Here is a 20,444-nt window from a genome sequence, read left to right as displayed (position 1 = left end):
AAGTACTTGGATTTTTAGCAGATGGCTCACTTATACAATCATGAAAGTTATTTGCTGCATTAAGGTTAGCAGTAGTTGATCAGTGTTGTTTTTGTTTCTCTAAAATTTTTCTTAAGTCTTGAGTCTCGAGTTCTGAGTCAAGTTCGGGTTGTTGACTCAAGTCCCCATCTCTGCTGCATGCTAATATTGTGTGTATGATTTGTTGTGTAACACTGGACAAGGGCTGGAGGCAGGTTGATGTAAGCGCGAGTCAACTTTACGTTTAAACAGAACACTACAAGCTGCAGATACGAAGAAATAAAACAAAGAGAAAAGGAGAAAATATAACTACTTCTGTTAGCTCTAATGCACACGTCAGAAAAGCAACACACTCTGCTTTGCTTTGAGTCGATGCTTGGTTAAGTTTTTAACAAAACATGATCAATGGTGTCTGGAGCTTTGTTCAGCATGCAGCCACGTGGACTGCTGTGAAAACTGTTTCAAGAGACGTGAATCCAGTGCAAGTTTCCAAGTCAATATCAAGTACTTACTTTGGCACGCAAAAAGTTTGCTCACCCCCTGGTTGAAATGTGTTACTATGTAAAAATAGTTAAGTGAGTAGAAGATGACCTGATCTCTAAGGCATGAAGTTAAAGATTAAACATGTTTAACATTACACGTTTTAAGTTTATTTCTTTAGCAATGTTGTGCAGAAATGATGAAGAAAATGCATATCCAAGGACGTCTTCTTGTTTATAATAAGTTCATTACATAGAAAATCAGAGACTTCCTCTTGAGAGAGAGAGAGAATACTAACAAATCTTTTCTCTCTGACTAACATCTCTAGGTTCACTGTTTAAATAGACGGGTCGCTTCTCCAGAAATATGAGAAGCAAACTATAGGAAAAGAGGAGAAGAAACTCATCTGGTAAGAGGACCTTCCCATTTTAAGCATGTCCTAAAGATTCCTAAATTAATGCACATTCCAGACATGCAGGCTAATACTTCATGACAACTCTCATACCTCAGATACCACAAAGTAAAAGTAGTTGTTTATTATTATTATTTGGTGTGCAATGTTAGAGTGAAAAAAGGAAAGGAGCATGCAAATAATTGGGAATCCCCGGAGATTCCTATGCATTATAAAATCTCAAAAACAGCAGCCACTCTAAGCAACTGCCTAGCCCTTTGAAAAAAGGCCATTAGAAAAAGAAGAAAATGTGTCCTACATACCTGCATCAATGATTGTCTAAACAAGCCTGGTGCACTTTGGAAACTTTTCCTGTTGACTGATAAATTTGCAATAGAAATGTTTTGGCCGCAATAAGTGAAGGTATGTTAAGAGTTAAAAGAAGACATCTCCAACTGACCATGTTTTGACCATGTTTTGCCGCCACTGGTAGAGGGAGGAATGGACAAAATTATATACCAGCAAATTCTGGAAGCAAACATCACCATATCTGTAAAAAAGCTGAAAGCTGACGTCAGGGCAGGGCAGCAAGACGGCCCGAAAATCTCACAGAACTAGAACCCTTTCGCAAAGAAGAATGGACAGAAATCCCTAAAACTAAATCAAGACTCTTAGCTGGCTACAAAAAGCCATGATCATGCAGGGTGCCTAAACTTTTGCTTCTTTTTTTTTTTTTACTGTAGAATATGGACATAAAAATGTAATAGCTTAGTTTTTAACTTTAACAGATATTTTAAATGCCCAAACAGGGGGTGCCCAAACTTTTGCATGCCACCTGACCAATGTCATATTTGAAGCCCACACCTTAAAACACCTAAAAAATGTTAAAATGATCCATTTTGATTTCAGGACAGAGCAGATTCACAGCTACTTTTGGCTTTTTTGAACACCAGGTGTTCCTAATGTGACATGCTGTCTGTGATGGACACCTAGCCTATCATTTAGAAAATGCTAACAGTGTTTTTATGATGCTATGGTGGGCAGAATGGCTACTTGTGTTGGCCACTAACAAAGGCAACTCTTGCTTAAACATGACTTAATTCATCCTAAACCACTCACAGGTTCTAAGCCCAGTTTCTGCCAGGGTCTAATTTTAAAACACTGATATCTTGAGCATCTGTATTTTTTAAGAGCTTAATCTAACATGTAAACATATTTACCATTTAAAAACACACCATTCACTCCCCATATAAATCTCCACATATGGAAACGAAGCTGCAAAACCAGCACTTTTGGACATCACTGTGCTTTCTGATGTCTCAAACACCAGTGCATTTACATACAAACCTGCCTATAGCAGTTTACCCCCCCCCCCCCCCCCCCCCCCACTACTTTTTTAAATGAGGCATATTACAGGGCAGCAAATCAGACCAGATGTCATTCACATAGTATATCTTAAAGGCTCAGTAACAAAACTGGGATATTTATTTTAGAAATTAGATACTGTTTTATACACCAACAAATACCGGACCTATGACTCCCTTTCATATAAACAGTATGTAGTCAGATCAAGTTGACAGCACCTTTATTTGTTGCCTATGAAAAACCTTGAAGGGCAAGGCAACAGTAATGGCACAAGATGCAGAGGTTTGCAGCACAGAGCATCTAAGTTGCCCTGTCCTTGATCAAAGCAGCTCGGACAGCCAGGATGGCAGCTTTTCCCCCTCTCTCTTCCTGCCCTTTGCTCTCCTCCACACTCTACACTGCACATTTCACCTTCCTGCTGCACTCTCTCTGGATCCCCCAAGGAGAATCAGATGCTGTATTGCTGTATGTACTCGGGAGCCCCAAATTAACAAAGCCCTCAAGCACTTCTCTCACTTCCTCTCCTCGCTCCCCTAAAAGCTGATGTCATCATCTGCAAACCCTGAGAGAGTGCAGCAGGGAGGTAAAATGCAGAAATGAAGAGAGTAGGTCAGAGAAAAGTGAAGGGGTGGACAGAGAAGAACACTTGCCTTTATGTGTTCAGCAAATTAAGACATGCTGGTCAAAAGGACATGCTTTTTTAAGTGCATTTAAAGTTGCAGTTGTTGTCAACAACAACAAAAATGTATGACAGAACAATAAAAGATTATTTCTCAGAACTACCTCACTGAATCATGCAGAGAGGTTTTGTCAAAACTGCAGATTTTCAACTTTTAATAGCATATTTTTTGTTTGTGCTTAGGAGATTATTTCTATATACTGTTTTGCATCCTATTTACATACTGTATCAGCAATTAAAACAAACTGAAAGGTGCTAATGCTTGTAAAATTAATGCTATTATTCTTTATAGCATGTAAACATGTAATTAATAAACAGTTTAGCAAAACAACGATAGTTTACAATAATCAAAAATCACTGGAAAATTCTCAATGCAACTCTTACAGCCAAAGCTGAATAGCTACAAACATACTGTAACAGTAATAGATTTGGCCCAGCCAATTAGAATCCAGCATACTGTTTGTATATATAAACGTGCCTGTTCTTAGTAAGTCAGAATGTGTTTGACTCTTTGCTGCCCCAGCATTGAGCCCACTATGCAGTTTGGGTTCTGAAGATGGGCTACTAAGTGTTGTAAAGTCACTTGAAGTCTTAACTAAACAGTTAAAAGCATGGTCTATCTAGTGATATGTCCTTATATGTGGATATGTGAGTTGGCTTCTATCAAGTAGCAGGTGGCTAATGCAACATGGTTGACTGTAAAACAATAAGCTCAAAAACATAAAATATCCAATTATCCAAGGAAACATCTGATCCGTGTTTTACAAAGCAATAGATTGCTCAAATGGCAGCATGCTATGGGCTGCTGCAGTCAACATGAGCCAAAAAAAAACAAAAAACAAAACTCAATCCTGGATGACAACCTAGAAGGACCCACTTGGCCAATTGCATGGATGTAAAATGTAATGAATTTATTCCCTGTAAGCCCATTCCCTGCAAGACCCATTGGATTCTCCAGCGAATGGAACATCCTCTCAAGAATTCAGCACTTGATGGATGAAGGAACATGGCCAAATGTCCAACATGCAAGACTGAACGGTAATAGCTAGGCTCTGCTTCGTATAAGAAGACACTACAAAACAATGCAAATTCAGATACAGATGTCTAAATACACTGGAGTATCAGATTTTCCTTCCACCGAGTTTTTGTGAATTTTGAAAATGAAAACCTAAATGGAAACAGACCAAAATAAAAACAACAACAACAACAGCAACAACAACAAAAAACCCACCCAAATATTACAAAAGGATTTTTACACCAGGACAAGGTGGAATATAGTTTTGATGCAAATGAACCATGACGTATCAAGCCACGTGGCATACAGCCTACACTCAATGGACTGAAATGCAATCAACACTGCCATTAAAGGCTGCAAATGGTGAGACGATTCTTCTAAAAGCAAAGACTGAGTAAAATCTTACCATTTTTCCCGTTTCAATGGCATTCCTAATTACTGTAGCCTTCATCTAAAGTTAATTTGCATTAATGTAGTGAATGGAAATAAAATGATTTATTTTTTTAATTTCATAATTACTTTACTTTTGTGAAATGTTTTAACGAAAATCCAGATGAGATTTCTTCTACTCCTGTCAGTGATTCTGACACAATGACCAAAACGCTACTAAAAATGTACTCTAGCCATCTATTGAATGCTACTTGATGCTACTTGAATCCTGAACCCTTAAGAATAAAGACCACATAAAGGAACCTGACATGGTTCTTCTATGGCATCATGCAAAGTGGAAAATGTATTCATCTGACTGAACATCATCTTTTGATCTGGGGTCAGCTCTCTCGTATCAGATCTTCACAACATCAGTCATAGGCCATTATTCCATTAATTGATGAAAAGGACAAATGAAACAAACCTAAATCCTATTCAGCCAAAGACAGTTCATTAAAACCACCCTTGCAGAAAAAAGGCTACCAAACTGTCGCTGGGACGGGACCTTGTTGCACCTTGTGTGACTTTCCAGGTCGACACCATATGGTCCGCAAAAAGTTTAATTGGTGTAGAACCTTTACATCATGTGGAGGCTCTTTAACATTTAAAAAGCTTCTTGTTCACAACAATGATTCATTAAGGAGCTATTCATTTCAAGGGTTTTTAAGAAACTATGGCACGATTCTATATGAAGTAAATCCTTCATGTTTAAGTGTGTATGTACACTGTATGTGGTTTAACCATACTATTCTTTCAAACCGAGAAGAAATGTGGAGGCTGCATCTTTCTCAGTAGTGTAAATCTCACTCTTTCACAAACGCCTTTGCTCTAGTGTAAAAGGAAACTTCAAATGCCTTCCACACAGCTCAGGTAGATCAGAACACACCCCCAGTGTTAACCCATTCAAACAAACCCTGCCAGCATCCTTCGTGTAGAGCAATATTGAGCTGTGTTGATGTAGAGATAGATGCACTGTCAGATTTACAGAGCACAATAGCTTGTTTAAAGTTAGGTTCATTGCTCAGCTCAATGACAAGAACAAATACATTTCGGTGGATACAGCATTTGCTCTTTGGCTTAAAAACATGCTTTACAGTGTCACTCCAGCCTTTGAAAGCACAGAACATTCATTTCAAGGCAAGAGCGCTGGGTGTTGCAGATGGCACACAGTATCTGCACATGGGAGTTGAATGTATAAAGCGTGATACCTTCATCCTTTAAAAGCATTTTTTATCAAAGGCCTTGTACTGAACCTATATATATATATAATTTCACTGTAATGTTGGAATAATTGTGAACAATCAAGTGAAGAGGGAAGTTAAATTGGTGTAGAACTTGTGTTTTTTTGTGGTAAATGAATCTTCTCTATGATGGAGAATCTATTGTACATGGTTCATTATATAAGCTTTTCAAAGAATTCTATACAGCAACAATTGGATACAGTGACTTTTAAGAGCCAGAGAACATTTTTTTAGTCCTACACATCCATCAGCCATAACACTAAAACCCCTCTCATGTAATATCGATTATCTCATTACAATGGCACCTGACCTGCAGTGGATAGTACCTACCAAAAGTGCTTCAAGAATGGACAACCAATTAAATGGCAACTGGCTCACTGACGTGATCCATGTAGGCTCCACCTCACAGCTTTCAGTACTTAAAGGATCTGCTGCTAACATCTTGGTGCCAAATATCACAGGACAGCTTTAGAAGTTACATGCCTACACAATATTAGGCAGGTTGTTTTAATGTTATTATACTGTGTTATATAATATCATGATATTAAACAGAACGTCTTCTGTGGAGGTTCTTTAAACCTTTAAAATGTTCTTTGCACTAACAAATCTCTTTTGTCTGAGAGTGTTCTTCGGAGAAACAAAAAAGGGAACCCTCTCTTTTTATGGCAGCTTTTTTAAAGAGTATATACTTTTAGAAATGATTTTACTTCCTATTTGAAGTGATCTTATAGCTTAGTAGTCTTACATACAGATTTTAGACATCATGTAAATGTTGAAGATGCTTCAGTTTGCTTTTTGTATGCAGTTTTAGTAAAAATTCTCTACAAAATCAAGCATAAACAACCTTACTTCTTGCACAAAAGCACACCGCACAACATTGCACAGGGAGAATTGACAATGCTCAGTGTGGTCCACGGCAGCTTTAGACAGTGTGCAAATCTATCTGGACTCCAGGTGGTAATTATTAGCCAACTGATTCAGGAGCTAAAAAGCTCCAACCACGAGCGCTCATAGCCATCGCCCAGAGGGCCCTGAAACCAACAGCCCGAAACCAGAGAGCCATCACCATGGAGACGGCAAGGCCCACCAGGAAACCAAGTTTATTATGGAGAGATCAATAGTCTGTTAGTGATGTCACTTGGAGAATTTCAAGCAGAGTGAATCTCGGAGAGGAGGGAATGAGGGAGCTGCACAGAAAGGAGATACAGGGTGAGATCACCGCAGCACAGCAAATGTGTATGAAATAACAGAAAACCCTAGCGTGTTTATAGCTATGTAATGCTGTTAATAACCAGCATTAGGGGACTGTATTCAACACAGATGAAACTGATTGAGACAAAAAAGACAATAAAACACCAATAACCAGAAATGCTATCTGTAATGCTCAAATCAGCATTGTGGCTTACATGCATTCATGTGTTTTAAATAGCATTATGTAGCATTTTTATCTTATAATAAAAGCTTCAAAATCACTGTGATGCTCCACCTGGAATAGGGATAATAGCGTCTTTATTATTGCGACTCCAGGCTCGGCATGCTGCTAACTGCATGCTGCGCTTATGTGAGGCCAACTCTGGCAAAGCAGGGAGGAAAATGCTAGCGAGAACTGTGTAACCCAAGTATAGTCACATGAACAATATTGATCCCAAATTTTTCACAAGTTCAAAGTTCACAAGAGTCATTTACTAGGCTCCTGCCTTACAAAACTTGGGAATAATGCTTCATAACAGCATTAGAAATACAACCATGTCTGTCCAATGTCGGTTTAGTTTAAGGGCCTCTCTCAGTACAATGACACTTGTGTCATAAAACACATAAGCTGTTCATAAATACTCAAGTACTGCCTTTCAGGGAAACTATTTAATGCTAATGAAATGTTCGAATGCCCCTATGAATGATACTGAACCATTTTTGGTTCCATAAAAAATCTCCTAGTGGATGGTTCCTTAAAAGAATACTCCAGTGTAATTCAAGCTAATCTCTTTCTGGCACTTTCTGGCACATCAGTAACTTGGACCAGGGAAGGTGGTGACGGGTGGGTTGAGGCAGACATTACCACACCACAGTCATTCTGACAGGTAATTACCAGACATGTCGTTCATGATGAAACTTATTTTTTTCAATGTTCATTCTCCTATCTAGCGGTTTCTGCTTTTGTAGTATTATTATGTTTTTTTTTTTCCAATTCTCTGGTCAGCTTCTATCTCTTTGGGGACATATAAGTATGGATCACTTAGGTTCTTTCAGAATCCAAATGAAGTTCATAAAAGGTTATAAAAGGAACATTTTGCCACCTTAATGTTTAAAAGTGTGACTAAATATACAGCCTAGCTTAAAATCTTACTGACCAGCTGTAAACTATGTGATGAAAGTGTAAAATTAACTGCCTGGTGGAATTCCATTTAAAACTGAATACAGGTTCATTATTCCATAGTCAATACACTCAGTGGGTGAAACACATCTCCATTGTCAAACTGCACTTATTTACATGGTTACAACTTCATAGTGTCTAACTTGCTTCTGAAAACAATGGCTTTTAATTGAACTCTTAGGGCTGAAGTTGTACCATAATGGACAGTCTTTAAATAATCGGAGAGGGATCTTTGTCCTTTTTCAAAGGTTTTACAACTGATAAAGTAATGTATGAAGTGATGAAGTAACATTTTAAGACTTAACACTTTTAACATGTTCAACTCCAACATTCAATGTCCTAAAACAGCAGAGTTCTCAGGAAACTGTCTTATGAAACATTCTAAAAAGGATCTTATCTCTTCAGATGAGTGTGACCTGGGCTTTAGGGAACCCATAATAAGAGTATTTAAGGTCTTCTATGTAGTCATGGTTCCAGTGAATTCTGTAATTGCCACATGTTTTACTGATGGAGCATCCATTCACTCTGTCCTTGGTGAACCAAGAAGAAAGTTTGAGGGTTTTCAGGTTGTTCAAGGTATGATAATACCCTTGGAGAAATGTTAGTCCTGTGAAGATTCAGTTTTATCTCAGGCAAGCTCTATTTGGACTTCAGAATGTACTGAACGTTTAGAAAAAAAATATATTAAATTGTACCTTTCAGGGTCCATTACTTGTCCCTGTTGTAGTACCCTCAAAGGTACAGCTTCAGTATCCTTCAATAGAGAACAGAACTGTAACAAATTCCATTACAATTATTGTTCTTAACTCAATTTGGTCTTAAGGTAGCCCCCTGTAGACTATCTACATAGTTGATTTTGGTTAGGATTCAGAGAGATAATAGAGAATTTAGCAGACATTTATCTGAATGTAAGTTTAATGTCTATTCAGTATCTACAAAGGATCTAAAGTGTAATAGTCATAGTTAGGTGGTCACATTATGTTTTGGTTGTGGTTCATGTTGTGGTCCGATCGATTTGGGGATTGTGAAAGGAACCAGTCTGCTTCATGTTTCGGTTTGTGCTTAAAGAACCTTATGGCTTACTGTACAAACCACCATAACCTTTCTGACCTTTCAAACATTATTATATATAATGTAATAGTATAGTAAAATACAGTATAACAAAAATAATCATTAATAGCTTATTGGTGATCATTTTTATCAGTGCTTTCAACCTGGCTCAGCTAATCAGGTCTGTTATGATGAACTCGAACCACACTACCCACAACTCTGTGTTCCTAAGGTAAGGTGTGAGTTCTAATCTGCAAGAATCCCCATGGTGCAAGACCTGGGCTGCTGACGGGGCCTACGCCAAAGACAATCAACAGTTCTAACTTGTTCCATCCCATGAATTGTCAAGATAAAAGTTTACGATTTACTGCCCTCATGTCTCCAAAGTCTTCTGGTAGAACTTTTCTGAACCCTTGTCTGAAGTTGTTAAAAGATTTGTTTGGATTGTAGCAATGTATTTCTCTTGATTATGTGTTAATTTCACTCTAAGCCACAGTAATTTTATTTATATATTTATTCTTGACTTAACTTATTAACTAATATAGGTATATAGAATAACTTTGAGGCTCAGATCACAGTGCTCAACAGCAACCAGTAATTGAGCTGAGAGGAAGAAACAATTATATTTTCACACCTGATAGCCACATTTTAATAAGCCTGCAAAGGAATGACAGCAGCAAACGAATTTTGTGTTTGTTTGCACTGGATGCATTTTTTATTTCCTTTACTGTGTTATCAAAAAGCTAAGTGTGAGAAATGCAAACAAGACCACATTATTCTGTGATCAGTTCAGAACAAATGCATTCTTTTATAGCACCTGTTACCAGACTGCACAGGCAAAAATCTGTTAATGCTAATGACAAATTGTAGAGCACAGCTCAGATTTGGCCAAAATGTGTCATTAAGTCACATAGCAGTGCTATAACATATATAGAGTTGCTACATAATGTCTAGTGTGAAACGCTACCTTACTTAGCTTGACTGTGTTTTGCTGGACGTAACTAAAACCAGGCAGGTTGGAAATGACAATTACATAGAATTTGCCACCACAATAATGTTAGCTTAAATATATATACAAAATTGTGTTCGGACTGTTACAACATATATACTACATATGCATGCAACTGTGCGGAATGGATAAGGATGGATGAAGTGCTAAGGAAAACTCTTTTACATTATCTACTTAATTCAAGGACACTCTTATGGAGGTAAGTATATAATTATTCAAGTCTACAATCAAGCGACATTACATTCCTCATGAACAGAAAGGTGAGGGTAGATACCACCTAAGAAAACACTTCCCTATTCTGGAAATGGGACGGAGTTACAATCCGAATAATACTACATCATCTGTCAAACATGGTGGAGGCAGTGTTATGGCGTAGGCATTTATGATTACCCACCGAACTGGATCTCTGGGGTGCAATGATGATGTGACTGCTGATATAAGTAGCAAGATGAATTCTGAAGTGTATAAAGCTATTCCTTCTGCTAATTCCTACTGCAAATTCGATAAGATGATGCATCATACTACAGACGAATAATGACCTAAAACACTAAAACATTGCTTCTTAGGAATGGCTTAAAGGGCTGAGTCAGTCACATGACCTCAACCTAATTCAGCATGCTTTTCACGTACTGAGGACAGATCTGAAGGCAGAAAGAACCACAAACAAGCAGCAACATAAGGCCTTGCAAAGCATCTCTAGAGCCTGGATAAGTCAACCTCAGACAGTGATGTGCTGCTGAATCGATCAAGCAATGAAACAGTTTAAACCAACCAGACACACTGCAAAACAATCAAATCAAGCAGGACAGCTGGAGGTACTTACCAATTAACTCTTTATTCCTCACATCTAAGGCCATGTTTCTTAATGCTGTAGCCACTGCACACACCACTCGGTCGTTGTCTATCCTCAAGAGCTCAACGAGAATAGGGAGACCCTTCTCTTTCCTCACTGCTGCACGGATATAGACTGACCACTGAGGGGAAAACACAAACACACACAGACATACATTTGTTTTTACTGAATGTCAGGATGTAAAGTCCTAAATACATACATATATGATATGTTAAGTCTGCACCTATAAGTAATTATATGTCACATTAGTATTATATGTACATGTAAATGCCTCTATGTAATCACAATAAGTCTCTGTATTAACTATATAATTATTAATATTAATAATTATTAATATAGAGTATTGTGTAAACATTGTACATAAAACTGTTTTTTGCCTGTAAAAACACTAAGGGTTGGTTTGCTAGAGAGAGATTAAAACTAGTCTGGGTCTACATTGCAATGGCAAAGATAATTTGCCATGGAAGAGCCTTCTGAGTCTAGGATTAAGCTTTGAGCCTAAATTTTAATACAGTATACTCTTAAAAATAAAATTACTTCAAATGGTTCAAATATATGGACATAGAAGAACCATGTTTGGTTCCAAAAAGAATAGTTTTTGTGGTAGAGATGGTGGAGAGGTAAACTGGTAGAGAACTTAAATATTAGAAGATTCTTTAGACATTTATTAGCAATTTATTTATTAAAAGTTTGTAGAAAGTTACGCTGTAAACTGAAAGAAATAACATTGCAGAAACATTTTGGCATAATAATAGTTTGTATCACAACGTTATTAGTTCACACAGTGCAAGAAAAAAATAACATCATGGAAACACCTGATGTAATTTTCCCCAAACTAAAAACACAATAAATAAAAAACAATACAATAAAACACTGATATTGATAATCCGATGCATAATCTGGCTGATAAATAATATTTAATGAATATGTTCTGAATCATTTTCCAAATTTTCCACTGAATATGTATTAAATGCATCTGACCTCTACGTTTAACATGAATGACTGTGTACTGAATTGAACCCTACACCACCCCTAACCCTTACCTTTACCTTAAATCAACCAAAAATCCTTACTCCAACCCTAACCTAAACCTTACTTTAGTATCAACTGTAAATCCCAACTCAATCCCTAACCTAAACCTTACCCTTACACTTGAATCAATTCTAAATCTTAACTCTTAACCTTTTAATCTAACACTAAAACTAACCCTAAAAGAGTAAGGTTTAGGTTAAGGTTAGGCTTAGAGTTAGGATTTAGGGTTGATTCATGGGTAAGGTTAAGATTTAGGTTAGAGTTAGATGCTGTGTTACAATTAATAGACAGTCATTTACATTAAACTTAGAGTTCAGTTGCATTTAAGAGACGTTCAGCTGATTGTTATTTGAATGTCAGTTGAACATCTATGAGGCATCTATAATTATGATTTTGCACACACACACACACACACACACACACACTCACAGAGATATATGAAATATTCATCATAACGGTATTTTATGCAGTTGTGAACACAGTAGCACTTAGCCTCCGCACATCTGTGTGGTTTTTAAGTGTACTATTTTAAATATCGCACAAAGGCTGGCGTGTCCATTTTCACTGACAGTAAGGCAGTGCGGTGGGAGCAGCCAGAGAAAATCCGGAGTGATGTGATGTTCCTGGATCTGTGTGTGTGAGAGTGTGTGTGTGTGTGTCAGCACAGATTAGATACTGCACTGCTCTGACGTGACAAGACACACCCACCCCCTCCCCCCAAACAACCCCCCTCCATGTGTATATGTATCAGAATTGGAGGGGGTGGGATGTGGGTGGAGGTATCAGGTATGGGATTTTTAAAGCCCACTGCATTCCAGAGCTTCAGAGTATTGATTTAGCTGCTTTTTGGATGGATTTGTGCTCCAGCAGTGGAGGTAGAGAGAGTCTGTGTCTAGTGCTGGGTGAGACCTGGATCACAGTATTTCAAATACATCACAGTATCATGATCATTTAAGACATTTATGGTAATGTCAACAAAGTTGATGACCCCAAGTGCTGCTAAAAGAGCATCAAACCTTATGCTGCTTGTTTTGATCTGACTGTTTTATTCTCTTACTCCCTTACTCTCCCAAGGGATCCAGAAACATTGATGTTAACATTAACCAGACCAAACAATATGTAGATACACAGGTATCTGAGCTTTAAAGCAGCAGTATGTGAGAATTGGTATTTTTCACTCCTGGACTCCCCCTACAGTTGGAAAGTGTAAACCATAAATGAGACTAATTAAACATGCAGAGGTATAGAAACATCACTGAAAGTGACAGAGGCATATGGACTGAGGGGGTACAGTAATATTACAGAATTTTGCAGAAATATTACTGATTTTTTGCAGTTCTGGTAACCGCTGTCCTGTCCACTTCATATAGTGCAGTTAGTAGCGTGCCAGGTCCAGAATAGCAATGTTAGAGACCCATTTCTCTCTATAGCACATCAGCGGAGCATCTACATGACTCACAAGTTGTTATTTTGAGGTAAAAAATGCTACATAATGTTGCTTTAAAATGTTGACAGTAGAATCAGTACAGATATATATACTTTTTCTTTACTTTCTTATTTTTTATTATTCATTTGTTAATTTATTATTTATTAACACATTCTAAGGCAGCCAGCAAACACCCTACAATAATAATAAATGCTGTAGTGTGACATCAAGACATTGAATTGTATAGATAATATTTTGCCCACAAAATGCATTAACATGTCCAACTTTGCACATTTTCAGTCATATCTCTCCTGGCCTGTTACTGTTAATGTGCCCTAAATTTGGTTAGTAAACCAAATGTTGTTAGTGGCCGTTTAAGCACAATTCACCAAATCATTGAAATACACAATTCATGTTTCTTTCTAACCTTTCTTAAACTTAATGATTCATGACATTTGATGACATCACCATGCCCAAGTGGGTGGGAAAAAACAATCTTGGCCAATAAACCTCTTCCTTCTTTTTTGTGCCACCTGAACTAGCAGGATTTTGTCCCCCTATTCTAATGAGGGTGTCATAAGTAATCAGTCCTCCATGCCTGGCTGTACACTATCCGATCTATTCACAATCCAATCAAATTCCAACGAACAAAATCCTGTTCTGCTCATAAAATATCCAGTTTAATTCGGGTTAGGTTTTCTGGATAGCAGTGGCATTTAACCTGTGGGCCACAGCCCCCCAATGGCCGGTGGTGATCCTGCTAGGTGATACTGCCTCTATTTTTTATAACTAACATAACTAAACATACTATGACCTATTACTGCTGTGATGATTGCAAATAAAATCAGGGTCAGGGTCAATTTAGGTCAGGCTTGTTGATTGATCTGGCTTGTTGATTGATCACAGCTAGCTAAGTTGCTGTTTTTGGTTGCTGAGTCTATACAGAAATGTAGCTGTATAGACATCCTATATACATAATGCAAGCAAAAAGCATATTTACAAGGCTAATTTATGTTATGTATATTTCTGCAAGGCCCATCCTATGTATAGCGGAGAAGACAACCATGGTTCATCTAGCCCATCCTCATAATTGAAATTAACCCAGAAAAATCTACATTTGAGACCCTCCACTTACAGAGACACGGAAACAAACAACTATCGACAGCATTGCAGATTTTATTGCAATAGAAATTAGGCTTCTGGATATTACTGAGGCTGCAGGACTTGGATCTGGACCAGGACTAATGTAAGTTAGTTAATGGAAGCGCTGTTCCTTAAAGAGATGCTGCTATGCACACAATGATGGCAAAATATGACACAAAAAAGCGATGGTTATGCAGCAAATTCAAAACAGTGCTTTAGTGAGTTATGCTAGCAACATTCGGACATCACAGCAAATGTTAGCTTACATGGCGGTGACTGCCCCATTTTATTACAGATGACTGATGACTGGAGTCACTTGTTTTGGAAGCAAAAGAGATGAGGGAAAGTCACACACCAGCAAACATTGCTCAAAGACTGAGTGAAGGCATAGATGCACATCACATTCCAGGAGAAAAGCGAGTAAATTTTGTACATGACAACTGCGTGAGGGTGTCGTTGCGTGGGGAACACGTGGCAATTATGCATTAGCGCAGCCCTAAAAGAGAACCCAGTCTGCCACAACATACCAGCAGTGAGGCATCTGGTCTGTCACTTTAAAGAAGTGTTAAAGCCACAGCAACACTTAAAGGAAGTGACTGAACACAAACAGACACGTTATGTGCTTGTCGGAACTTGTTGGCACCCTGTATTCTGCACGTTTGAACATTTTGTGTAACAGAGATGGCCAGTTACAGCATCACTGAAAAACCATTGTATTGCTTTGTAAGGCTGCCTGAGGCTGAGGTAGTTCAGTCGGTAACAACACTTCCCATCTCTTGGCAGACTAGGGTTTGATTCCCTGGATGGGCAAACACACCATCCCACACCAATAAGAGTCACTGGACAAGATTTCTTTTGCTACATTCACTTACCTGTGTAACATGATTCAAATGCAAGTCATGAGCATCAGCCTAAATGTATTTTACATGAATGTAAATGTAGGCTGAATACTGGCCCAGTGGAAAATTGCAGAAGACATCATTTCAGTTCTAAAGCCCAAGGTCACTCAGACAGCAGTACTGTCACATGACATAAATGCATATAATGCAAACAAGAATCCTATTTACGAGGCTAATTTATATGGAAATGTATATACTTGCTAGGGCCGTTACCATGTACAGTGGTGAAGACAACCATGGCTCATCTACATCATGCTCACATCCGAAATTAACCCAGAAAATTCTAGAGCATCAGTCTAAAGGCCATACATGTAAATGTAGGCTGAATAGTGGCCCAGTGGAGAAGCGCAGAAGACATAATTTCTATTTTAAAGCCCATGGGCACTCTGACGGAGGTACTGTCACATGACATAAATGCTTCATCGTCTGCCACTCTGCCTATGATCATCAATATGAAGACACTCCCCATACAAGTGGGCAAGGATGACAGTGCAGCTACTGAAGCACTGAAGAATTTGACAGGAGGTGGAAGCTGACAGGGAGACTTCAAAGCAGCATATATATATATATATATATATATACATACATACAAGCCGCAGTTCTTGATTATCATTTTTAGAGGATGTTCAATGCGATGAGATATATGAAATAGGGGCAAGTCTGGCTGAGATTGTGTCTCAAAACAGTGCACAGGGAATGTGAAGACAGCAGCATGGAGAAAACTGAGTCTGATGTGGGGCACAGAACTGTGGGGCACAGAACTGGTGAAGAAATTAAGACCGCTATCCAAAGCTGTCTACAGCAGCCTAATGTTTACTCTACATCCCCTAAATGCTTACTTCATCTGAGTGAATGCTCTCAAAAGCCAGTTCCATCATTAACAACTAATGTTTACTAACTAACTAGTTTATTGATTAAAGTGACACATCCACATCTTTTTTAAAATGGAAAAGACAGAAATTTGGGTTGGAAAAAGGCCTTTTTTCCACTTAGATGCGACAAGTAAGATAGTTTAACCTTAAATTTAATAATGACTTTTTTTGAGTGGTGATGTGGCATGAGTGTGTTCAGCATTACATCTTATCTGTGATCTGTGACAGAACTCTGCAATGCTGCAATGACATTCTTTGTGGGAGGTTAGATGGTCAGTGGTGAAGTGGGAGAGAGACATCGGCCCTCATTTAATGGGCCAGTGACCATTCCTCCCCATGTCTCTGAAATGTTACAGCTACAGCCATGTACAACTGACAGAGAGCTGTCAGAATTGCTCTAAAGTCAGCTAATAAAAGTCTGAATTCCTTTATTGCATGCATCACACTCGTTGAGGGAGACTCTAGCTCAAGCAGTGTAAGCATGACACACCATCTTCCAGAATCAGTGCAAAAATGCAGCTGACGGAAAGACTGATTAGTGCGCCTCTTGACCAACTATGCAATTTGTTTCACATTTGTGAAACATTTGAATGGAAACCCAGCCATTCAGGATTTTGGCTCCACAACTCTAACAATTCTGCTAAAATACGCCATTACTCCATTCCTTGGGTCACAGTCACAGGCCCTTAGATCATCCTAACGTTCCCCATCATTCCCCCTGAATCCAGCTGTTGAATACTGTATTTAAAATTATACGGTCAGTTTAGGTTGTGAGCTGCAGAACCCTTTGAGATCAGTAGTGTGTCTGCAAGATGCAAACACTTAGAAACTCCTTTTATCCATTATAAAATCAACAAAATGTTACCTGTGACTACATCTGCACTTTCAGAAAAGACTGTGATTTGACTGTGGGTGTTTTCACAGCATATGTCACACCCCTTCACTATCCACTGTACTCACTGTTTTGATCTCGGGACGGTAGAATGAAAACGAGAGACATACCAGTGATACAATTATGAAATCAATATTTACAACCCTGTTATTTGCAGAATGAAACACTGATTTTCCTTTTACGGAGGGTTCACAGGGAAAAAAATCTTTTTGACTGTGGATGGTTAATGTCATCACAATGCACAGTATAGTGTAGCAGGCTTGTGCACTTCCTTAGTGATGCAAGGGTCCCTCGGTACTAGATCTTAGCCTTTCTGGTCTTGTTTCCACCATCTCCCAAAAGTAGCAACAGCATTCGGCATTTGTAGCTTGTGTAAATTTTGGGGGGTGTGCAAAAATGAGCTACATAGCTTTCGTAAAATTAGTTGTACATCTGTTTTACTTAGAGGGGTTTTGCTCTAAACGGAAAACAACTCTCAACATTGAACTAGCTTGACACACTATCTTAACAAGGTATTTAGTGATACTTTTTGTCTCTGTTTACTTTTTGTTTATTCTGTATTGTGTATGTGTTACGGTGTGGTGTGGGGTTTGGACTCAAATGCAGTTAAAGTTTGTTTTATTATGATCAAATGGAACTACTCCTCTTGTGGTATGTGCTTGGTGACTGTTGGGTAACTATGGTAATGGGAGCCCAGTGTATTTCCACTGTGCCACCACGGCTGTGAGGAGTGGCAGTATAAACACTGATCTTAAGCAACACAGAAAACGGCGGGAAAACAAACAAAGGAAAAACCAGGAGTGATGTTTACTCAAACTGAAGACAGCAACTCAAATGCTTTTCTCTTTTTTTTGTTCACAATTTAAACTTTTCTCTTTTCACTTTTCTGTTCACAACTTTTTACTTTTCTCTTTTCTGTTCACAACTTTTCAGCTTTCACTTTTCTCTTTGCAACTTAAACCCACTGTTACTATTCGGCCCTCTACAAAGGTGCGACGGGGAAGTGTGTTTGGCTGGGTGTATTATACCGTGCCACACAGGTGGGTCTGGTCAGCATTGATTACCGCCGGGAATTCTGGGGCTTGGAGTTCTTTGCTCCAACCCCACCAGCTTTCCTACTTTGCTGGCTGGGCCGACTGCTGGTGGCAGGCGGTACATGCTGCCTGCTCACAGTATGTCTGTATCGCCACATTGCAACACTACTTATCTACTTTTCTTGTGATCTAAAGTGTTTTCAGGTGACGCACCTGAAGCAGCAAACCACATACACTGCAGTTAACTAAGCTTCTGCTGTCTATCAATGTGGCTAAATTTAAAAAATCAATGCTGGTGTGTGACACAGATGCCAACAGACTGGAGAGAAAGGCAGAAGAAGTAAAAGGAAAAAAGAGGGAGAAGTGTAAGCAATCATTTTAGATTTCATTGGGTGGTACATCTAAGAAAAGCAAGTGATTCCTGGCCAGGAAAATGTGATTTCACACTTCCTCCTCCAAGCCCGTGCCTAACAGATAGAGAACACACTCTATTTCTCCCTTGATAGCAGAAAACACGGACCGCGCCTGCTTTGAGTGTGTAAAGTCAACTGAATGCCAAAAACAACCATCAAAGAGCTATTTTAAGCCCGGCTACCTGCCTGTGATCAGTCTGTTGAAATCTGCAGACACGTATGAAGGATTAGCTTGGATGTGGGCCTAAAGATAAGCCTTAAAAAACGATGGGTGACAATAGAATCAGTCTGCACATGCAGCCGCTAATAGCACTGATGTGACAGATAAGAATGGGCTGGTTGACAATAACAGGTCCCGCCAGCTATTCTTTCATCCTTTTAATTCACTCTTTTTATAAGCAGAGACAAGGAGTTTATTTAGGGGAAGGGAAGATGCCAGGTGAAGATGCAAGACAACACACATGAACACACACACCCCCACACACACACACGCACATAGAATTGAACTGACCAAAACAGATCTGGCCCTAAATTGTAAATTGGGGGCTTTGTCTTAAACACATGCATTTGTCTACTTATATATTGACACTGTTGTGCAAAAAACTCATATCTCCAAAACCTTAACTTTACAGAAGAAAAAACGTTACTCTTTATTTTTAACGCAAGACCATGTAAAACGTTTTATTTCAAGTCATTTTGGAGCATGTCTATTGATCCATTCATCATTAAATTTTGACACAATGAGCAACTGCCAGATTCACACAAAAAAGTGAAAAACAGCAAAACTGGAGATACAGGGTTTTTGAGTGACAGCGACAATATATACATAGTGGTTGGTGTGGCGCAACAGATAACACCGCCACCTACCATTGCGTTACAACAACACCATGTGGGAGACCAGGGTTCGATTCCCGGTCTGGGTGACTATGCTGCACTACACCAATAAGAGTCCCTGGGCAAGACTCCTAACACTACATTGGCCCACCCCTGTAATACGAGTAACCTTGGAAGTCGCTCTGGATAAGAGCGTCTGCTAAATGCCATAAATGTAAATGTACATTAGTAGGCAAAACAGCACACCTGATTGAAAGTTTTGTAACATTTAGCAAACATATTTGTTTCTAAGATAAATATGAATAGCAAAGCTGACGGTTATGCATATAAACAAGTATGCTAACACATCCAGCTAATATCCCAGTCCACCTCCTGAACTGGCTTAGGTGTACTCAATTAAAATATGTTCTGAATGCATTTACACCTGCTTTGATGCATCTAACCCCTTTCCAGATACATCCTGATCAGGGTTTCCATTATACAGTACATTTTAAGGATTTGAACAGTAAAACCTTTGCAGGACATTACATTTTTACCATTTTAAACTTTTAAATTTTAAATTTTAAGCTTTTTTAATATCCAGCCAAATGATATGCACCAAAATGATCAGATCACAACCAATCACTTCGGTTGCCACCTTACAAATAGCTAAGACAACAGTGATGTTTTCAAGTTGTCTGCAAAGTTATTCTCATTTCTGTGTGCCTCATTAAAAGTTCATGTGTTCGTTTTTATTTATTTTATTTCTGTCATGTGGATCCCAAATGTAAAAAAACAAAGTGTGTTCAAACCTTTGACTAATTCTGTATATGCATACACACACATTGTTGTACACTTTGCAACAATGTGTACTGACACAGGGTTTCCGATACATAAATAATACATAAATTGTTAAAAAGGTGGGAGTATATATATATAAAGGATGCTTATGTCAATTCAGCATCATTTACTTACTTACAGAAAACATTGTACATCAACTTGTGATTAATAGCTATATG

The 20,444-nt window shown here is 38.5% G+C and overlaps 1 protein-coding gene across 3 annotated transcripts in view; it reads right to left on the bottom strand.

The window, feature by feature from the left end:
* Positions 1-20,444, bottom strand: part of ctnnd2a (catenin (cadherin-associated protein), delta 2a) — a 452,693-nt gene that overhangs the window by 55,472 nt on the left and 376,777 nt on the right. For all 3 annotated transcript variants that reach the window (XM_072689814.1, XM_072689834.1, XM_072689825.1), the window contains one exon: positions 10,872-11,022. In XM_072689814.1, coding sequence (XP_072545915.1) covers positions 10,872-11,022 — 151 coding nt within the window. The remainder of the gene's footprint in view (positions 1-10,871; positions 11,023-20,444) is intronic.

This window comes from Salminus brasiliensis, chromosome 1, assembly GCF_030463535.1.
Source record: "Salminus brasiliensis chromosome 1, fSalBra1.hap2, whole genome shotgun sequence".
NCBI classification, from domain to species: Eukaryota; Metazoa; Chordata; class Actinopteri; order Characiformes; family Bryconidae; genus Salminus; species Salminus brasiliensis.
The sequence above is the reverse complement of the archived record's forward strand: the minus strand, read 5'-3'. Positions and strand labels throughout refer to the sequence as shown.